Here is an 18,239-nt window from a genome sequence, read left to right as displayed (position 1 = left end):
CATGATCGTTTAAGAAATGAGAAGCTACTCACTGCATCAGTTAGTGTTTAAAGAACTGTTGCCAGCTGAAACGTTTGACTCACTGCAGTAATTATTGAAACAAAGCCTCTTAAGTATTTGCTTATTTTAATGGTAATGATGACTTTCTTTTAGCCAGGCAGTGAATAATTCAATCGAAGTGAAATGAATTGCAGTATGTATGGTGTACTTTACCATTCATGGAACACTTTTTGTTCCAGAGCTTGTGAAATGCAGGACTTAGTTCTTTAGCATACTCATCATACCACACCAAGAGCTCCTGTTCTGGGTTAATGGGTCGACAGCAACGATACAGAATTCCCCCTCGATACTGAAACGCCACAAGATTCTGTTCTTCATCATTACGAGCACAATTCACATACCTAAAACAATAAGGCAAAGTGGCAGAAAAGGTAAAAAAAAAAAAATCAGATCAGAGTTACAGACCAAGAAAAAGCATGGGGGAGATAACAGTGACAGGAAGAAAAAGTTCTCATTATCTCTAGCCGCTTCATCCTGTTCTACAGGGTCGCAGGCAAGCTGGAGCCTATCCCAGCTGACTACGGGCGAAAGGCGGGGTACACCCTGGACAAGTCGCCAGGTCATCACAGGGCTGACACATAGACACAGACAACCATTCACACTCACATTCACACCTACAGTCAATTTAGAGTCACCAGTTAACCTAACCTGCATGTCTTTGGACTGTGGGGGAAACCGGAGCACCCGGAGGAAACCCACGCGGACACAGGGAGAACATGCAAACTCCACACAAAAAGGTCCTCGCTGGCCACGGGGCTCGAACCCGGACCTTCTTGCTGTGAGGCGACAGCGCTAACCACTACACCACCGTGCTACCCCGGAAGAAAAAGTTCTTCCAACAAATTAGGAACTGTAAAACCAATGACTAAGCAAAGACCCAACAACTGGTGTATTCCTCACCTCATCCAATTTGCATGCATTTCTCTTGTGGCATCTATGTACTCTTCACACTGCCTGCTCCTGCATATCTGTAGAAAAATTACACATTTATATTTTCTTCATTAACTTAATCCATGCCTTAAAATTAAATGACGTACACAGGAACGAGAATAATGGCTCATGCCAATATTATATTAAGCATTATGAAGGCAGAATTAAAAAGTTCTTTATTGTATGTTTACTTTCACAGAACATGCTGACAACCTCTGAGGTGAATTTAGTAACCTTAAAAATATGCAGGCAAGACTTTACATCAGAATTTAGGTGAAGGAAGTTTTTACTCGAAGGTTTTGTCTTTGACATGGCAAAGCTGTGCTGTTCAATCAGACTCTCTGATAAATATCCGTCCCTTGTGTTTTGGCCTCTAAACAGACAAACTTTAATGTCAGTTCTGTCATGAAATAGGTTTTGTACAAGTAGAAAATATTTGTCATAAGTATGTAGGTACAGTCCCTTTTAGAACTACAGCAGCCCGTCTCTTTAAGAAACTACATTTCCCATCAGCCAACTTCTGCGTTGACCTACGTCACGCCTGGGCGGGATCACCTACGTCACATCCTCCATGAAGGAATAAGTAACCCGGAAACTTCCAACTCGGTCTCTTTTGGCTCCGCGTGAACTCAGCACACGGACATAAGGAGGACCGCTCGCTCCGCCGAGCAAACCCAAAATAAAGACGTCTTTTCTTTTTTTCTTGCAAGATCCACGATTTAACACGATTTCTTTGTTTACCGCTGGCCCCGGTAAAAATCCAGAATCGCGTGATCTAACTCAGATGAGTTACAACCGGTTTTTTGTTTGTCTATCAGTAACGTTACAAACTGCCGCCCAAGCAGTTAATTTAAAATTAGAAGCGACCGGATCCTTCTAATTAAATCACTGTGCACATTGCCTGATCAGAGACTTTCTTTTCATCACGAGCGACCACGCGTCGGACCAAGAAATCCTCTGCCTTCCATAGAAGCGACTCACGTGCTCCACAACGGTGAAACTCCAAAAGTCTCGGAACATCTCTTCATAATCTTGCATAGAGGCAAGATACTAAGTAAGACTGGAAAATTTTGGGCATAAACTAGTCTTAGGAATTAGCTTTTATGAAGCAGTGTGAATTTAAACTCAGGAATGGTTTAATTGTGTACACTGTAGACACTCTGTGTTGAATTGATTGTTCTATTTTGTTTTAATCTCTCAATTGTTTAATAGATAGACTTTGCATGTTCGCTCTCTCTATTCCTGACTAACACTTTAATTTCATTATTGCACGTATCTTGACCGCATCAAGATTTCAGTGGATTTAGTAATGCTATAAGCTAGTGAAATTAGCCTACGGCTAATTCTTTTGTCTCATTAGCATCCAGGGCTAATTGTATTGTCTCAAGGGACCACAAGGCCTCCACCACGTGGCGTTAGCTACCAGAGCTAATTCTTTTGTTTCCACACACACACACACATCTTAGTTAGCTACAAAAAGCTAATCTTTTGTCTCCAGCACGTGGTCACAAGGCCTCACACACAAACACACCCTAGCTAGCAATCCATGCTAACTCTTTGTTCAGGCCACACACAGGCTAACTCTTTGTCCACCACGTGGACACAAACATCTTAGCTAGCAACCAAAGCTAACTCTCTTGCTGTACTTAGAAACACGTGGTCATAAAGCCTCTCACACACACACACACACACAAACATCATATCTGTATATAATGATTCCATTTTTATCTTTGTTATAATAAATTCAATTATTCTTTTAAACTGTGTCCGTGTTGCTTCCATACTCCTTGAAGTAACCTAACCTCAAAGAATTCCAAGGTGCATATAGGTTGTGTAATATGGTAAGTGATCATAATAATTTGGAATATAGCATAATTTAGTTGTTTGATAATTTATCATTAAGCATCAAAATTAAAGGTATTATTTAATGAGACTGATTCCATGAGAGATTTAATGACAATGAGACTGATTTAATGAGATTGATCGCTTAATTACTAATTGCACCTACAAGTACTATCCATTTACTGTAAGTATTTGTGAGCTTTAGTTCAGTATACCTCTGGTCCTGGATAGGTGACTGATCCAGATTCAAACATTTGTCTTTTGGGCCTCATTTCTCAAGCTGGACACAAAAGACTTGGTATTCATGAAAATTCATTTAATTTTCAAAATATTTGTATCCTATGAGAGCTTGTGTGTGAATTTGTATGTACTGTAAAGCACTTTTTTTTTTTTTTGTCCTGCCAGCGTTCTGCAATGGCTGAGCTTCATCCCTAGAACACTTAAGCCGAGAGGGCACTCTTTCATCTCATCTCATTATCTGTAGCCACTTTATCCTGTTCTACAGGGTCGCAGGCAAGCTGGAGCCTATCCCAGCTGACTAGACTAGCTGTACCCCGTCTAGCTGACTAGACGGGGTACACCATGGACAAGTCGCCAGGTCATCGCAGGGCTGACACATAGACACAGACAACCATTCACACTCACATTCACACCTACGGTCAATTTAGAGTCACCAGTTAACCTAATCTGCATGTCTTCGGACTGTGGGGGAAAACGGAGCACCCGGAAGAAACCCATGCGGACACGGGGAGAACATGCAAACTCCACACAGGAAGGCCCTTGTCGGCGACGGGGCTCGAACCCGGACATTCTTGCTGTGAGGCGACAGCGCTAACCACTACACCACCGTGCCACCCACTCTTTCATTCATTTATTAATTTTGTAACAGTGAGTTCTCTTTAAGCTTTGCCTTTTACAGAGTTTTGTAGCGCAAAAGCTAAGCTTATTCATTTACATGAAATCTTTTAGATTATGAGTTGTGAGAGCCCACACATTTGGTTTCCTGCAGTTAATTGATGTAAATTATTTAAGAGTGAACTGTACAAGTAGAACCAAGTTATCAGCAGTTTGACAGACCTTAAAGTGTGTTTGAAGTGTCTCCACATATCACTGCCAAGCAGAAATTGATATTCTTGGGAGTTAGATTCATCCAGTGGTGACATTTTGTTTCTTAAAAGTAAAAAGATAAAAATCTTTATAACACATTTAGAACAAACTCACCACCCAGGAGTATCTGCTATTCATGGCTTTCTCTATGTCCACCAGCTCTCCCTGGTAGGGTCCAAAGTGTGCACCTACTGGAACAGTCTCCCCCTTATTAAACACTCCCAGGCCTGCGTCAGGAATACCGGACTTCCGAATCTCTAGTTTAGGAGGAAGTGTTTGCCTGGCTCGGTCAGGAACTCCCATGAGAACAGGAGTATCAGGGATGAAGAGGGGTGGTCCGTGAAGCTCACACTTGTGAAAGAAGAAGGATTTGCAAACTTCACAATCTGGGAGTAGCAAAAACACAATGGGAAGAAATGATGCCCAAACGTGTATGCAGTATTTGTAAAATGAGAACATTTACAATAGAATTGTATAAATATTAGCCCAAGAAGCTTGCCAGAAATGTTAATGGAGCAGCTGGTTGAGACTAGATGTGTGCACCAGGAAGGAGATCTTTCAGGATACAAACATAAGTTACATGAATATGCATCCTTAGTAACTGCCTGGTCATGGTTGATTTAAATCAGCCTACTTGTTTGTTGATCGTTTGAGAAATAGAACCATCTAGCCAACCAATGTGTTAGGAAATCACAGGCAGGTACAAACAAAAAATAACTGTCAAGCCAAGTTTATTTGTATAGTGCTTTTAACAATAGACATTGTCACAAAGCAGCTTTATAGAAAATTAAGGCTTTAAACATGAGCTAATTTTATCCCTAATTTATCCCCAGTGAGCAAGCCTGTGGCGACGGTGGCAAGGAAAATCTCCCTCAGACGACATGAAGAAGAAACCTCGAGAGGAACCAGACTCAAAAGGGAACCCATCCTCATTTGGGTGATAACACATAGCGTGACTATAAATAACTCACTTCTATAACTGTATCCTATATAGTCACAAAGTTTCACTGTGAAACCAGGAAATTCATTATAGTTTTAGCATGAAGTCTGTTTTGTTGAAGTTGTAAACTGTTCATTGATGGAAACTTGAATGCAAAACTGTTCATGACAACTGCAGTCCTAAAGTCAGCAAATCAACTGTAGTCCTCAAACATAAATGTATTACTGTAAGTGTCCAGTGCATCTTCCAAGTGTGACTTTCAACTGTCCATACACGGCCGTCCTCCACAGGTGTTATGAGATAAGACTCCAGCCAGACGTAGGGCATCAGGATGGATCAGGCAAGTCCGAGGAACAGAAGAGGTCAGCACCACTGGTGTCTCAGGATTGACAAGTAACTCAGAGGGACAGACAGAGGGAAGAGACAGGAGTGAGGGAACACAGCTTGTTAGGTATGCCCAATATCACCTAATGTACGAGTATAACAACAGGATACATTTTGCACCGAGTGCAAGCAGGGACTCCAGCAAGACTAACTATGAGAGCATAACTAAAAGGGGAGAGCCAGAAGGTAACACAGATATGACGGTGCCCTGGGACATAAAGCAGTAGCCACTACACCACCAACAAACCTGAGTGAACGAGTGAGAGTGGGGTGTGTGTCAGCATCCATACATCCCAGTTTACCAAAACACTCTATTCCTGAGAACCCTCCAGATCTACTCCTTTACCTAATTAAAAACTATTAACAAAATGCTTAACTAAACAGATATGTTTTCAGCCTAGACTTAAACACCGAGAGTGTGTCTGAGTCCTGAACACTTCTTGGAAGGCTGTTCCATAACTGTGGGGCTTTGTAAGAAAAGGCTCTGCCCCCTGATGTAGCCTTCACTATATGAGGTACCAGCAGATAGCCTGCACCTTCTGACGTCAAGGACCAGGTTCACTCAGGTACTGTGGTGCGAGACCATTCAGTGCTTTAAAGGTCAATAGTAGTATTTTATAATCAACACAAAATTTGATTTTGAGCCAATGCAGTGTGGATAAGACAGGGATAATGTGGTCATATCTTCTAGTTCTAGTAAAGACTCTTGCTGCTGCATTTTGAACTAACTGGAGCTTGTTTACACACTTACTGGAACATCCAGACAGTAATGCATTACAATAATCCAACTTACAGGTAACAAAAGCATGAACTAGTTTTTCTGCATCATGTAGTGACATTATATTTCTTAGCAATATTTCTGAGACGAAAGAACGCTATCCGGGTAATGTTATCGATATGAGTTTCAAATGAAAAAAGATTGGAGTCAATGATTACACCGAGGTCTTTTACTGCTGCACGTGAAGAAACAGAAAGGCCATCCAGAGTTACTGTGTAATCAGAAAACCTAATTCTACCTGCATGTGGTCCTAGTACAAGTACTTCAGTCTTGTCAGAGTTCAGCAGAAGGAAGTTAATAAGCATCCCGTGTCTAATATCCTTTACGTATTCCTCAATTTTATTAAGCTCATGTCTCTCATCTGGCTTTGCAGAAACATACAACTGTGTGTCATCAGCATAACAGTGGAAACTAATACCATGCTTACGAATATCATCACCCACAAGTAACATATATATATAAAGAAAAAAGCAGTGGACCTAATACACAATCTTGTGGAACACGAAACTTCACCTCAGTATGTCTAGAAAAATCACCATTTGCATCAACAAACTGATAGGGATCAGTTAAATAAGACCTGAGCCAGGAGAGGGCCGTTCCCTTAACTCCCACAACATTTTCTAGTCTGTCCAGGAGAATGGAATGATCAGTGGTTTCAAAGGCTACACCAAGGTCAGGCAATACAAGCAGGGAGAGACAGCCCTGATCAGATGCCAACAGTAAGTCGTTTACTATTTTAACCAGTGCTATGATGAGGTCTAAATCTTGACTGATACATTTCATGGATGTTATTCCTGTGTAGATATAGGAGCATAACTGCTGTGACACAGCTTTTTCTAGGATCTTGGAGATAAATGGGAGGTTTGATATTGGCCTATAATCGGACAGCTAACAGGAGTTGAGGTCAGATTTTTTTAAATCAGGGGTTTGACAATTGTTAGTTTAAAGAATTTGGGTGCATAGTCAATTCTAAAGGAAGAATGTATTATTTTTAGAAGAGGTTCAATTGCTTCTGGTATTATCTGTTTGAAGAGGTAAGGGATCTAGTACAGAAGTTGAAGATTTTGATGTGGAGATTAATGAAATTAGTTCAATTTCTCTAAGGGGAGTAAAATATTCTCATTCTCATCTCATTATCTCTAGCCGCTTTATCCTTCTACAGGGTCGCAGGCAAGCTGGAGCCTATCCCAGCTGACTACGGGCGAAAGGCGGGGTACACCCTGGACAAGTCGCCAGGTCATCACAGGGCTGACACATAGACACAGACAACCATTCACACTCACATTCACACCTACGGTCAATTTAGAGTCACCAGTTAACCTAACCTGCATGTCTTTGGACTGTGGGGGAAACCGGAGCACCCGGAGGAAACCCACGCGGACACGGGGAGAACATGCAAACTCCACACAGAAAGGCCCTCGCCGGCCCCGGGGCTCGAACCCAGGACCTTCTTGCTGTGAGGCGACAGCGCTAACCACTACACCACCGTGCCGCCCGAGTAAAATATTCTAATTGTTAAATCATTTATATTGTTAACTACAGAGTTACTCTACTTGTCTGGCCTTAAATTATTAGTTTAAAATTTGTCAGATATTTTCAATTTTGTCATTGAAAAAATTCATGAAGTCATTGCTATGACATGTTGCAGGTGTGCATGAGTCTATAGTGGTCTAAATGTGTGCAGAATAAAAAGTATATATCAAATCAATCAAATAAATAAATAAACAAACAAACCACTCGTTTCCCTATTTGAGCATGCTGACACTTCTGGCATTTCTAGATCTACACATTTTTCCAGTGGCATTTAAATTAAATTTTTTTAACATGTAGGCAACACCCACTTCAAGAGTAAACCAGAATACACTCACGCCAGTCCACTGCAGGGAATCATGCACCCACACATGAACAAACTTGTTCACACCTAGTGGTAATTTAAGCATAGCCTATTTGCCCATACCTGAAGGAAACAAGTGGACTCAGAGGAAACCTACACAAACATGGGGAGAACATGCAAATCTCAACACAGACAATAATCTGAGCTCAGGATCAAATCCACAACCCTAGAGCCATGATACCATGATGATGCACCACCAGTATTCCCCTAAACCTGTATACAGGTATTTGGACACCTGACCATCACACACACAAATGCTTGTTGAGCATCTCATTCCAGATTCAATCCTCTTTGCTTTTCAACTAAGCTCCACTATTCTGGGAATACTTTCCACCAGAGCATTCATGAGGTCAGGCACTAATGTTGGGTGAGGAGGCCTGGGGTGCAGTTGGTGTTCAGTAGGTTCAAGGTCAGGGTTCTGTGCAGGACACTAGAGTTCTTCCACTCCAAACTTAACGCACATGGAGCTTGCTTTGTGCACAGGGACATCGTCATGCTGGAACAGGTTTTGGCTTCTTAGTTCCAGTGAAGAGAATTTGGAAAGCTACAGCTTGCAAAAACATTCAACTGTGTGCTTCTAATGTTGTGGTAACAGTTTGGAGAAGAACCACATATGCGTGTGATGGTCGGGGTGCACAAACTTTAGCCATATATTGTAAATAATTACATCTAGGGTTCGTGCAGGATTTTTGTGAAAACATTCAAGGACTTTTCAAGGAGTATTCAAGGACCAAAATCAAAATTTCAAGGGCCACATCACGATGGGTACAATCAGGATAATGAACATTTGATTGAACTTTTGAATGAGGGAAAACTGGCGTTTTGGGTTGCAAAAACCTTTCCAAAATATTCCTCCACAACCAGTTTCACAACCATGATATCGACATAGTTTGTGTTTATATTTAGTCTTCTTTGCTTTTTGAGGTGTTTAGTTTTGGAATTTACGATCGTTAAAGTCGCTCATGGTTCGAAGCTTGGTAGCCGAGCCTTTTGTTTCGTTTGTTATTAGAAAAAAACGTGGCCTTTGCACAGGTGTTACATTTTAGTCAGTTCTTTTATTTTTGCTTGTTATATTGTAAAACAGATTTCGAAAACAATCGTTAGAAACACCATCACTGATGAAATCTGTTACATTTCAACAACAAATTTAAACATGGAAAACTTTCTAAAAAACTGTATGCAGCAGAATTTGTTTGCAACAAACTGTCTCTGTGTTATAGCAATGTAACCATTGCGGCTAAGCGATTTGGTTCACTCAAAATTAAAAACGTTAACGCTTGAGCTTCTTCTTTAGCACTTCAATTTTATCGTTCACCTCATTAGCCTCGAGTTCCATATCCTTTATTGTCCTCTTGAAGCTGTTGGCTTTCGTGACATGCACTATCTTGCGTTCTTGTTCTGCTAGTTCCATCAGCTTGTCAACACTCTCCTTCAGTTGAAATGAATCTTCTAGTATACGTCTCCTTCTTGTTTGCATAGCGAAAATTTCATCACTGACATCATGATTCAAGCACTCTTTCTCTCTCCTTTTGCACGCCTTTCTCTCTCTCCTTGTGCACGCCTGCACGCCCAACAGGAGAATTCAATATGGCACCAGAGAACCAAAGTGCATGTGCGAAAACACAGGAAGCCCAGAGTGTTCATTTTAAATGACAATCGTGTCATCGTTTTTCTATATTCTCTAATTTTTCCTTTTTAATTTAATTTATTATTACACCTAAATACATGGGAAGAATTTAAGTATTTTTTTCAAGGAGTATTTATGATTTTTCAAGGAATTTTTCCTATTTTCAAAGAGTTTCAAGTGCCCTTGAAATGAGTTTTCAAATTCCAGCACTTTTCAAGGAGTTCAAGGACCTGCACGAGCCCTGACATCCATGGAGCTGGAAACCAGTGTTGTTCTGGAGCAAATGTAGGGGTAACTATTTAAATGTATGTATTTAAAGAAAAAAATTATTTAGTTTGCCTTACTCCTACATATGATATTAAACTCTCTAAAAACATAAAAACCATGCAAGTTCATTTAGTCATAATTTGGTGATTAAATTATCTATAACAGAGGCTACATCCCAAATAACCCACTATTATACTTTCAGTGCACTAGATAATGTGTCAGGTAGAATAATCAGTGAGAGTGTTACTGAGCTCCTGATCTCGTACAGAGGTAGTCTTTATTGTCAGGATCTTCCTCTTTAATTGAGAGAACTTCAGGTGGGTTTTCGAGGTTGTTTTCATGGTTGTAGATGTTCAACTCCAGTGTCTCCTCTTTCTTCACACAGACTCCTGATACTTCGGATGTCCCTCCATCTGAAATCTCAGTTTTCACGTCTTCATACAGCTAAAGATCAAACAAGAATAACACTTATTCAGAAAAGACTTTAGATTTCCCTTTTCATTAAGCTACGGTCACACTACAGCTCGCAATGCTTTGTGATGGGTTATAGATGAAAATGAGGCGTTTTGGTGGCGATGCTTGACAACGTACAGGTGAGCTAAAAGTTGTGGTCACACAGCAGGCGAACACTTGACTGTCACATCTTTGCACACTTGAGTCTGGTTCAGGTTGAGCGGCCACGCACACTCACAGAGTGCGTTGTGCGTGATCGTGGGACCCAGTCATTATGAGAAACACCTGATACTGATTTGAGTGCAAATGCATATGAGGACACTTTTCACAGAAACTTTGCGAAGTATCATCAGTGTCACATTTGTTTCTAGCCATGATTATGACTCTGGTTAAATACTCTGCTTTCTGTTTTGCTTCTGGTTTCATTTGTGTTTTGTTTTTGTAAACATTACACCTGCTAACAAACATGCATCTTGCACTGACATCTGTCAAACGCCACATACCTGACAAAATACTTTACAAAGCCTCTGTGAAAACAGCATCCTGATATGCACGTCCTGATTGTGCTCAAATCAGCATCAGGCGTTTTCCATTATAATTGGGTCCCAAGAGCGTGCACAACGCGCTTTTTAAGTCTCGGGGAAGATTAGGCTATGCCGATGAATCTCCTGTAAGCACTGGGGACGTGGATTCGAGTCAAATACATCTCAAGAGGCTCAAAGAAGGTTCTCTGAGCTTCAGTTAGTATTCCCAAACCCATCCGTGAGTATTCGCTGCTTAGTTTGCTGACGAAAACATTGCCACCAAATTTCAACGCATGCATTGACATTTTTTGCAACATTTTGGGCCACTCACGAAGCAGATACACACCTCGTGAAACTCGGAGAACATTTGCCTTGCATAGCACGATTGGTGGCGATGCTACCAATTTTTCATTGCCAAGTATTCAGAAACCCATTGCGAGCTGTAGTGTGAGCAGGGCTTTATGTATTATGAGCGGAGCACCATACCTAAGAAAAAATGGTAAACCCATCGAGTCAATTTTTTGTGGTTTGTCCGTGTCCCACCAGTCATACACACCGTCTCATGGTCAGTGTTAGTAATTACCAGTCATACACACCGCCTAGTGGTCAGTGTTAGTAATTACAGTCATACACGCCGCCTAGTGGCCAGTGTTAGTAATTACCAGTCATACACACCGCCTAGTGGCCAGTGTTAGTAATTACCAGTCATACACACCGCCTAGTGGCCAGTCTTAGTAATTACCAGTCATACACACCACCTAGTGGCCAGTGTTAGTAATTACCAGTCATACACACCACCTCGTGACCAGTGTTAGTAATTACAGTCATACACACCGCCTAGTGGCCAGTCTTAGTAATTACAAGTCATACACACCGCCTCGTGGCCAGTGTTAGTAATTACCAGTCATACACACCGCCTCGTGGCCAGTGTTAGTAATTACTAGGGCTGTAACAATACGCGTATCGAAATCGCGATACACAGAGCCACGATCCGTGTCGAGATACAAGAAGGCAGAATCGCGGTTCACCCTTTCAAGCTTCTCCTCAGCCCAAAAACAGAGGTGCTTCCAAACTTCAATTTATGAATACTTTACTTTTTATTTAAATTACATTTTAAACTTACTTAAATTACTTTTATTTTTTATATCTATTAGTCAGTCGTTTTTTCGCCGACCTGCGACAATCTTCTGCGAGTCACGCAACGTCCACACTCGCCACTGGCAACCATATGGCGTCCTTGGCCACCAGCAGTGTTGCCAGATGCTGCTGACGTTTTCCAGCCAAAAATATTTTCAAAACCCGCCAAAATGCACTTAAAACCGCCCAATCTGGCAACACTGGCCACCAGAGCATTCGTTTCTTTTAAGCGGTCGCCATTCTGGTTGCAACACGGGGAGCGAATCTGTAAACAAGCAGCTCATTGGCTGGCTAGGTGTGCCACAAGCCAATCACAATCACCAACAAAGCTGCCTTGACCGGAAAGGCATGTCTGCTTGGGCGTTAGCGGCAGTTACGCAGAAGCCTTCTACGGCAGTTACACTTTGACACGCGAGCAATGTTTCACTATAAAAATTCCGTAATTTCCATCTGTTTTCCGCAATCACAGAAAATCATTGGCCCTATGAGAGTGAGACAGTGAGAGAGCCACCCCATAGACCCTTTTCACTCAGGTGACCTTCGTAAACACGACCGCCATTTTGGACATGAAGAAATAACGGTTTATGGCACAGACCCTTTCGGTTCTCGCTCATCTAACTGCTGCAATGACTGCTTAGGGCCTCTGCATGCTCTTGCGACGAGGCTTTCGCAGATAGCTTTTCGCAGACAGTTGTAATTTATCGTTGAGCGGGGAGTAATAGGCGTGCGCGATGTTATTCACCGCCACAACACAAGGGGGCGCGAAGTCGCGAAATCGCTAGGAGTAGTTGGTGGGTGTGGTTAGTGGAGTGTTTATCCTCTGGTTACTTATAATGATTAGAACTGGAGTCGTATAGATGTATGTACTTCCTCACTTCCTCGATCAACCGCTCTTCGTGCTGCTCCATCTTCGCTCGTGTTTTTAAAAATGGCACTCGTGAAAACAAACCAGACCGGGAAAGTAGGGAAGCGGAAGTGCATGTACAGCGGATGTAGAGTGGACCAATCAGAGCCCTCGTCTGCGATGCTGTCTGCGAGGCTTCTGCGGTGGTCACAATTTTTGGGAGGTGCGCGCAGAGCGTCTGTGAAGGGGGGGGCTACGCAGACGCCATCTGCGACGCCATCTGCGAGGACTGCGTTGTCAGCATAAATTGGCCTTTAGACTGCAACAATAATACCTAACAGACATTTAAGTATCTGTCGTAAAGACGCGAAACTTGTCGAGTGACGAGTGTGTTCATTGATAAGCTAACACAATCTAAAAGTAGACATACCATCACACTGCCCTGGCGCTGTGTACAGTTTACCTTCTATGGTTTGTGCACTCACTATTTGCCATTACTTTCTCCAACCCAGTGTTCGATATTTTCGGGGGGGGGGGGTCCCTTTTTCCCCTTGGGGGGGGTGCTTGTGCTTGTCTCAGAGCGCGGATCTCCAAACACATGAGAAGCCTATCTTACACACATATCACGCGGACTCCACACACGCATCGCGTCTGAAGTCATAACTCATCAGGGGAAATCGTGTCCGCATTGGCATGTTCAAAAAACAAACTCGCGTCAACAATGATACCACACGCAAGAAAAAAAAACAGTCAGGCTACTCAACACATCTGATCCACAGCAGAACCAAAGCATCACTGGAAATCATGTCAACAACCAATCTTCCATTTCAACACGCGTCAACAAACAAATGGCGCCACAAACATGAACGAATCGGTCAGGCTACCGATTCCAAACCCACAGCAGACGAATAATTAAATGCATCTTACCTTAAAGCAGAATCGACCACAAAGGAAGTCTGTTGGCACACTTCCTTTCTACTAGATTGTGTCCCCAACCTGACAGCAGCAGTCGTTGTCATATCGGTTTATTTTATCTTTGATGTAAACACAACACTTCGGATATGCAAATGCTTCCCGTTACACACGATTGCTATGTCAATAAACATCATTTTGCCAATATTTTAGAGACCATCCATCTTCTCCGTCGGTCAGCATCTGTCGGGATCCGATAAAATGATAAATCTTTCCTTGTGTGTTGATGGTTACTACATCCAGGTGCACAACAATATAATGGCATGATGGAAGTCTTGCTGAAAGTAAAACCTTTCTTTGATGGCTATATTCCTTTCGATGCTTCGCCATCGTTCCTCGTTGTTGGCTGTGGTAGACTACTGGTAGTTCATGTCCAAAATGGCGGCCGCGTTTGTTGTGACGTCACGTGGGAAGGGTCTATACCCCCCCCCAAAAAAAATCTTAACGGATTTACACGATTTGGAAAAATGGCTTTTTCAGAACCGAAAAAAACAGAGCTTCCGGCTCAACAGTATTATTTTGAGAAATAAAACAATCTTTGGATATACATTTGTTCATTTTTGCATACATATTTCTCATTCTCTGCAGTGGTCTGAATCATTTGTTATTAAATAGTTAATGTAAGTAAGTAAATGTTAATAAGTCAAATTTACTACTTGAAAAAAACATATTTAAAAAAAATCGTAGGTGTATCGAATCGTGGGTCAAAAATCGTGATACAAATCGAATCGTGAGTTGGGTGTATCGTTACAGCCCTAGTAATTACCAGTCATACACACCGCCTCGTGGCCAGTGTTAGTAATTACCAGTCATACACACCGCCTCGTGGCCAGTGTTAGTAATTACCAGTCATACACACCGCCTAGTGGCCAGTCTTAGTAATTACCAGTCATACACACCACCTAGTGGCCAGTGCTAGCCAGTAAAGAAATAAAGCAAAAGAGACTGGCTATGATAGAAGATTCTACAACCCAGAAACAGATGGGAGCTTCGCTTTTAGGCAGTGCCTAAATCTATATATTAGGTTCTGTGTGATTAGCAGGACAACTTGTAGGCTGGCAGTGAAGCGAGGCAGCAAAAGACAAACACTGGTCAAACTTTAACATCATACTGTTATTGTTTTTGCAACACAAATCATTATTGAGCTTTACCTGTGAGAGATCAGGAGACTGAGACGTCCTAGAGGAGCACTGTCTGTTTCCTGCTGAACTCATTATAACAGCTCTAAAAAAAGATTATTAATACTATTAAGAACAACGTGTTTGAGATTTCGATTATGTATAACTGTTCATGAACTTTTAAACCTCAACATTAATGCTTTTTATTGTGAAAAAGTTAAACAAAAACAAAGCTACAAAATCTAGGTTAGTTAACTAAATCTATATGAATTGTTTTTATCTATTGTATATTCACGATTTCATATTCATCTCATCATCTGTAGCTGCTTTATCCTGTTCTACAGGGTTGCAGGCAAGCTGGAGCCTATCCCAGCTGACTACGGGCGAAAGGCGGGGTACACCCTGGACAAGTCGCCAGGTCATCACAGGGCTGACACATAGGCCCTATCCACACGGCAACGGATTCAGGTGAATCTGATAAAATTGTTTATCGTTTCGGCCTGGCGTCCACACGGCACCGGCGTTTTGGGTGCCCCAAAACGAAATCTTTTGAGAACGGGTTCCAGAGTGGAAAGATCTGGCAACGGCGCCGTTGCGAAGTCGTCTGGATGAGTAGAATGGATTTGTTTACGATGACGTCACAACCACATGACTGTCAGTGCTTCACACCGGGTAGAAGTGTAACGAACTCGATGCGAGTTGTCAACAAATCCTATAACTTGGTTCATGAAACGCGCTTACAAAATATTTTCACTGTGAATATTTGTGTAATGGTGCAAAGTGTGTGAGAGAGAGAGAGAGAGAGAGAGAGACTCTGCCCATAGGGCAGAGTCAATCCCGCCAGCAAAAATATGGAAAAAAAGGAGCAATTTCACCTCTTCAGATGTTGGTTTAGGTCCTACAATACATTCCTCAAAAAGGGCGTAGAACAACAAATTAATCCATCAACGTGTAGCATTCAATTTATTCCGGACCATTAAAGACGCTGCCTTCCGCGTAGAATCATACGTCATCCTCGCCACCACATTGGATGGGGCAAAGCGGAGAATAAAGATGCCTCATTCATGTGCTGCGTTTAACTGTACCAACAGGTTTACCGTCCAAATGAGATCACATGGGATTACCTTTCACAGGTGAGACTGGAAAAATACTTTTCATTGTATTTGGTCATTATAACGTAACTTTATGAACAGATTTTCCTGACTTTGTGGCTAATATGAAGTCTCGCGGGCGGCACGGTGGTGTAGTGGTTAGCGCTGTCGCCTCACAGCAAGAAGGTCCTGGGTTCGAGCCCCGGGGCCGGCGAGGGCCTTTCTGTGTGGAGTTTGCATGTTCTCCCCGTGTCCGCGTGGGTTTCCTCCGGGTGCTCCGGTTTCCCCCACAGTCCAAAGACATGCAGGTTAGGTTAACTGGTGACTCTAAATTGACCGTAGGTGTGAATGTGAGTGTGAATGGTTGTCTGTGTCTATGTGTCAGCCCTGTGATGACCTGGCGACTTGTCCAGGGTGAACCCCGCCTTTCGCCCGTAGTCAGCTGGGATAGGCTCCAGCTTGCCTGCGACCCTGTAGAACAGGATAAAGCAGCTTGAGATAATGAGATGAGATGAGATGAAGTCTCGCGCATAATAGTTTGTGCATGCGTCCTTACTTCTTCTATTGTCCTGGTGTCTCCAATGGGACCGTCTTACAGCGCACCTAGAGGTGTGGCATGTGTATTGCATCGTTTTCAGCAAGCGCTGCGTTGCCATATGTACCTGATATTTTACTGATCCGTTGCCCATGTGGACGCGATATTTTTTTTAATAACATCTCGTTGCCGTTGTCGTGTGGATGTAGCCATAGACACAGACAACCATTCACACTCACATTCACACCTATGGTCAATTTAGAGTCACCAGTTAACCTAACCTGCATGTCTTTGGACTGTGGGGGAAACCGGAGCACCCGGAGGAAACCCACGCGGACACGGGGAGAACATGCAAACTCCACACAGAAAGGCCCTCGCCGGCCGCTGGGTTCAAACCCGGACCTTCTTGCTGTGAGGCGACAGCGCTAACCACTACACCACCGTGCCATTTTGTTTGAAAACTTTCAGTCAAAGTTTGCAAATGAGAAAATTCCTTTGATGCATTCCGATAGGATTTTGATAGAATTTCTAGTGCTTTTTAAAAATTCTGTTGGAAAGTGTTTAGTGAGAGAGATGCATTTTAGTCGTACTAAGACGGCGCAGTATTTACTGAATTGAGTTGTTACTATTTTGGTCAAATCTTATTAAAATTTATATATATGATATTCTAGTTCTCTGTATTTTTACATGAGCTTACAGAAGGAAAACATTTGATGCAATCCAATAATGCTTTCATTCACTGTGACTATTTTAAGAAATGATAAACATTCTTCTAAAGCATTGCTTGTGTTATTTTCTGTGGGTCTCTGTATGTATACAATATTCAGGCAGGAGATTTTTCAGCTCAAAATCTGATTCAAGACTTCCCTTTCATTGTTATTATATTAAAATTCAAGATGAGTATTATTTCAGATTTTTCACTCTGAGCTCTCTCAGGCCTGACACATGAATCCCATCACCTACAGTAACTGATAGAACAATATCAACAATTCAAAAACTCTTTAATTGTATAAATCTGAAATGGTTTGCAATTAATTGGGATCCACTGTTTTTATCGCTTCAGCCGCGCATCAGACCCTCGGCCAACTGAAAATGTCTTTCACGCACTTTTCTCCCCCAGGAGAGTTTTGAAAAGCATTCTCTCATACTGAATGGAGTGGACTTCAACAATGGACACCCATGTGGGATTCGACCTCACAGCTTTATTTTAACTTACCTCAGGGTTTAAAGCGCAATGAATCTACAAACGTAAGCAAAACAATGCAGTTCTATTCTTAATTGTACCAGATATAACCTCCACTGGAAATTTTATTCGAAATATTTAATATAATGATGATTGGCGCTGTTATCTTCAGATTTTCCAGCAAGAAACACATACAATGGCTTTTTCTTCTCCAATGTTCTCTGGCGGTTGGAGGAGCACCGAGGCGCTTTACTGCCCCCACCTGGTCTACTACTTTATTAATTGATAAAGCGTATTTAAACACATCAAATCAATATAAATAAAACATATAAATACAAGTAATATAAAATAAATAAAATTAAATAAAATTAAAGTTCAAGGCTAGCATACAGGGACGAGGTGGAGCGGCTGTCAGAGTGGTGCAAAGTCAGCAATCTGCTCCTCAACACCACCAAAACAAAGGAGCTGGTTATTGACTTTAGGAAAAACAAAGCTGACATCCAGCCACTCATCATCAACGGGGCCTGTGTGGAGAGGGTCCCGGTGTTCAGGT

General features: G+C 42.1%; 1 protein-coding gene across 1 annotated transcript; it reads right to left on the bottom strand.

The window, feature by feature from the left end:
* Positions 1-165: 165 nt before the first annotated feature.
* Positions 166-17,901, bottom strand: LOC132890976 (histone-lysine N-methyltransferase PRDM7-like). Its single transcript, XM_060928396.1, has 6 exons — positions 17,720-17,901; positions 14,911-14,983; positions 10,096-10,273; positions 4,054-4,325; positions 961-1,028; positions 166-401 (listed from the first exon to the last, which is right to left on the bottom strand). The coding sequence occupies exons 2-6, from the start codon at positions 14,971-14,973 to the stop codon at positions 170-172; spliced, it is 813 nt and encodes a 270-aa protein (XP_060784379.1). The 5' UTR covers positions 14,974-14,983; positions 17,720-17,901; the 3' UTR covers positions 166-169.
* Between the last annotated feature and the right edge of the window lie 338 nt (positions 17,902-18,239).

The sequence above is a fragment of the Neoarius graeffei genome, chromosome 8 (genome assembly GCF_027579695.1).
Source record: "Neoarius graeffei isolate fNeoGra1 chromosome 8, fNeoGra1.pri, whole genome shotgun sequence".
Classification (NCBI taxonomy): Eukaryota; Metazoa; Chordata; class Actinopteri; order Siluriformes; family Ariidae; genus Neoarius; species Neoarius graeffei.
Note: the sequence above shows the minus strand (reverse complement) of the source record. Positions and strands in the feature narration are given on the sequence as shown.

Excerpts from the sequence above, each read along its gene's own strand:
- LOC132890976 (XM_060928396.1), bottom strand. The coding sequence starts at position 14,973 with ATGAGTTCAGCAGGAAACAGACAGTGCTCCTCTAGGACGTCTCAGTCT. Across the intron at positions 10,274-14,910 it reads AGTCTCCTGATCTCTCACAG|CTGTATGAAGACGTGAAAAC; the intron begins GTAAAGCTCAAT and ends TTTGATCTTTAG. Across the intron at positions 1,029-4,053 it reads ATAGCAGATACTCCTGGGTG|ATATGCAGGAGCAGGCAGTG; the intron begins GTGAGTTTGTTC and ends ATTTTTCTACAG.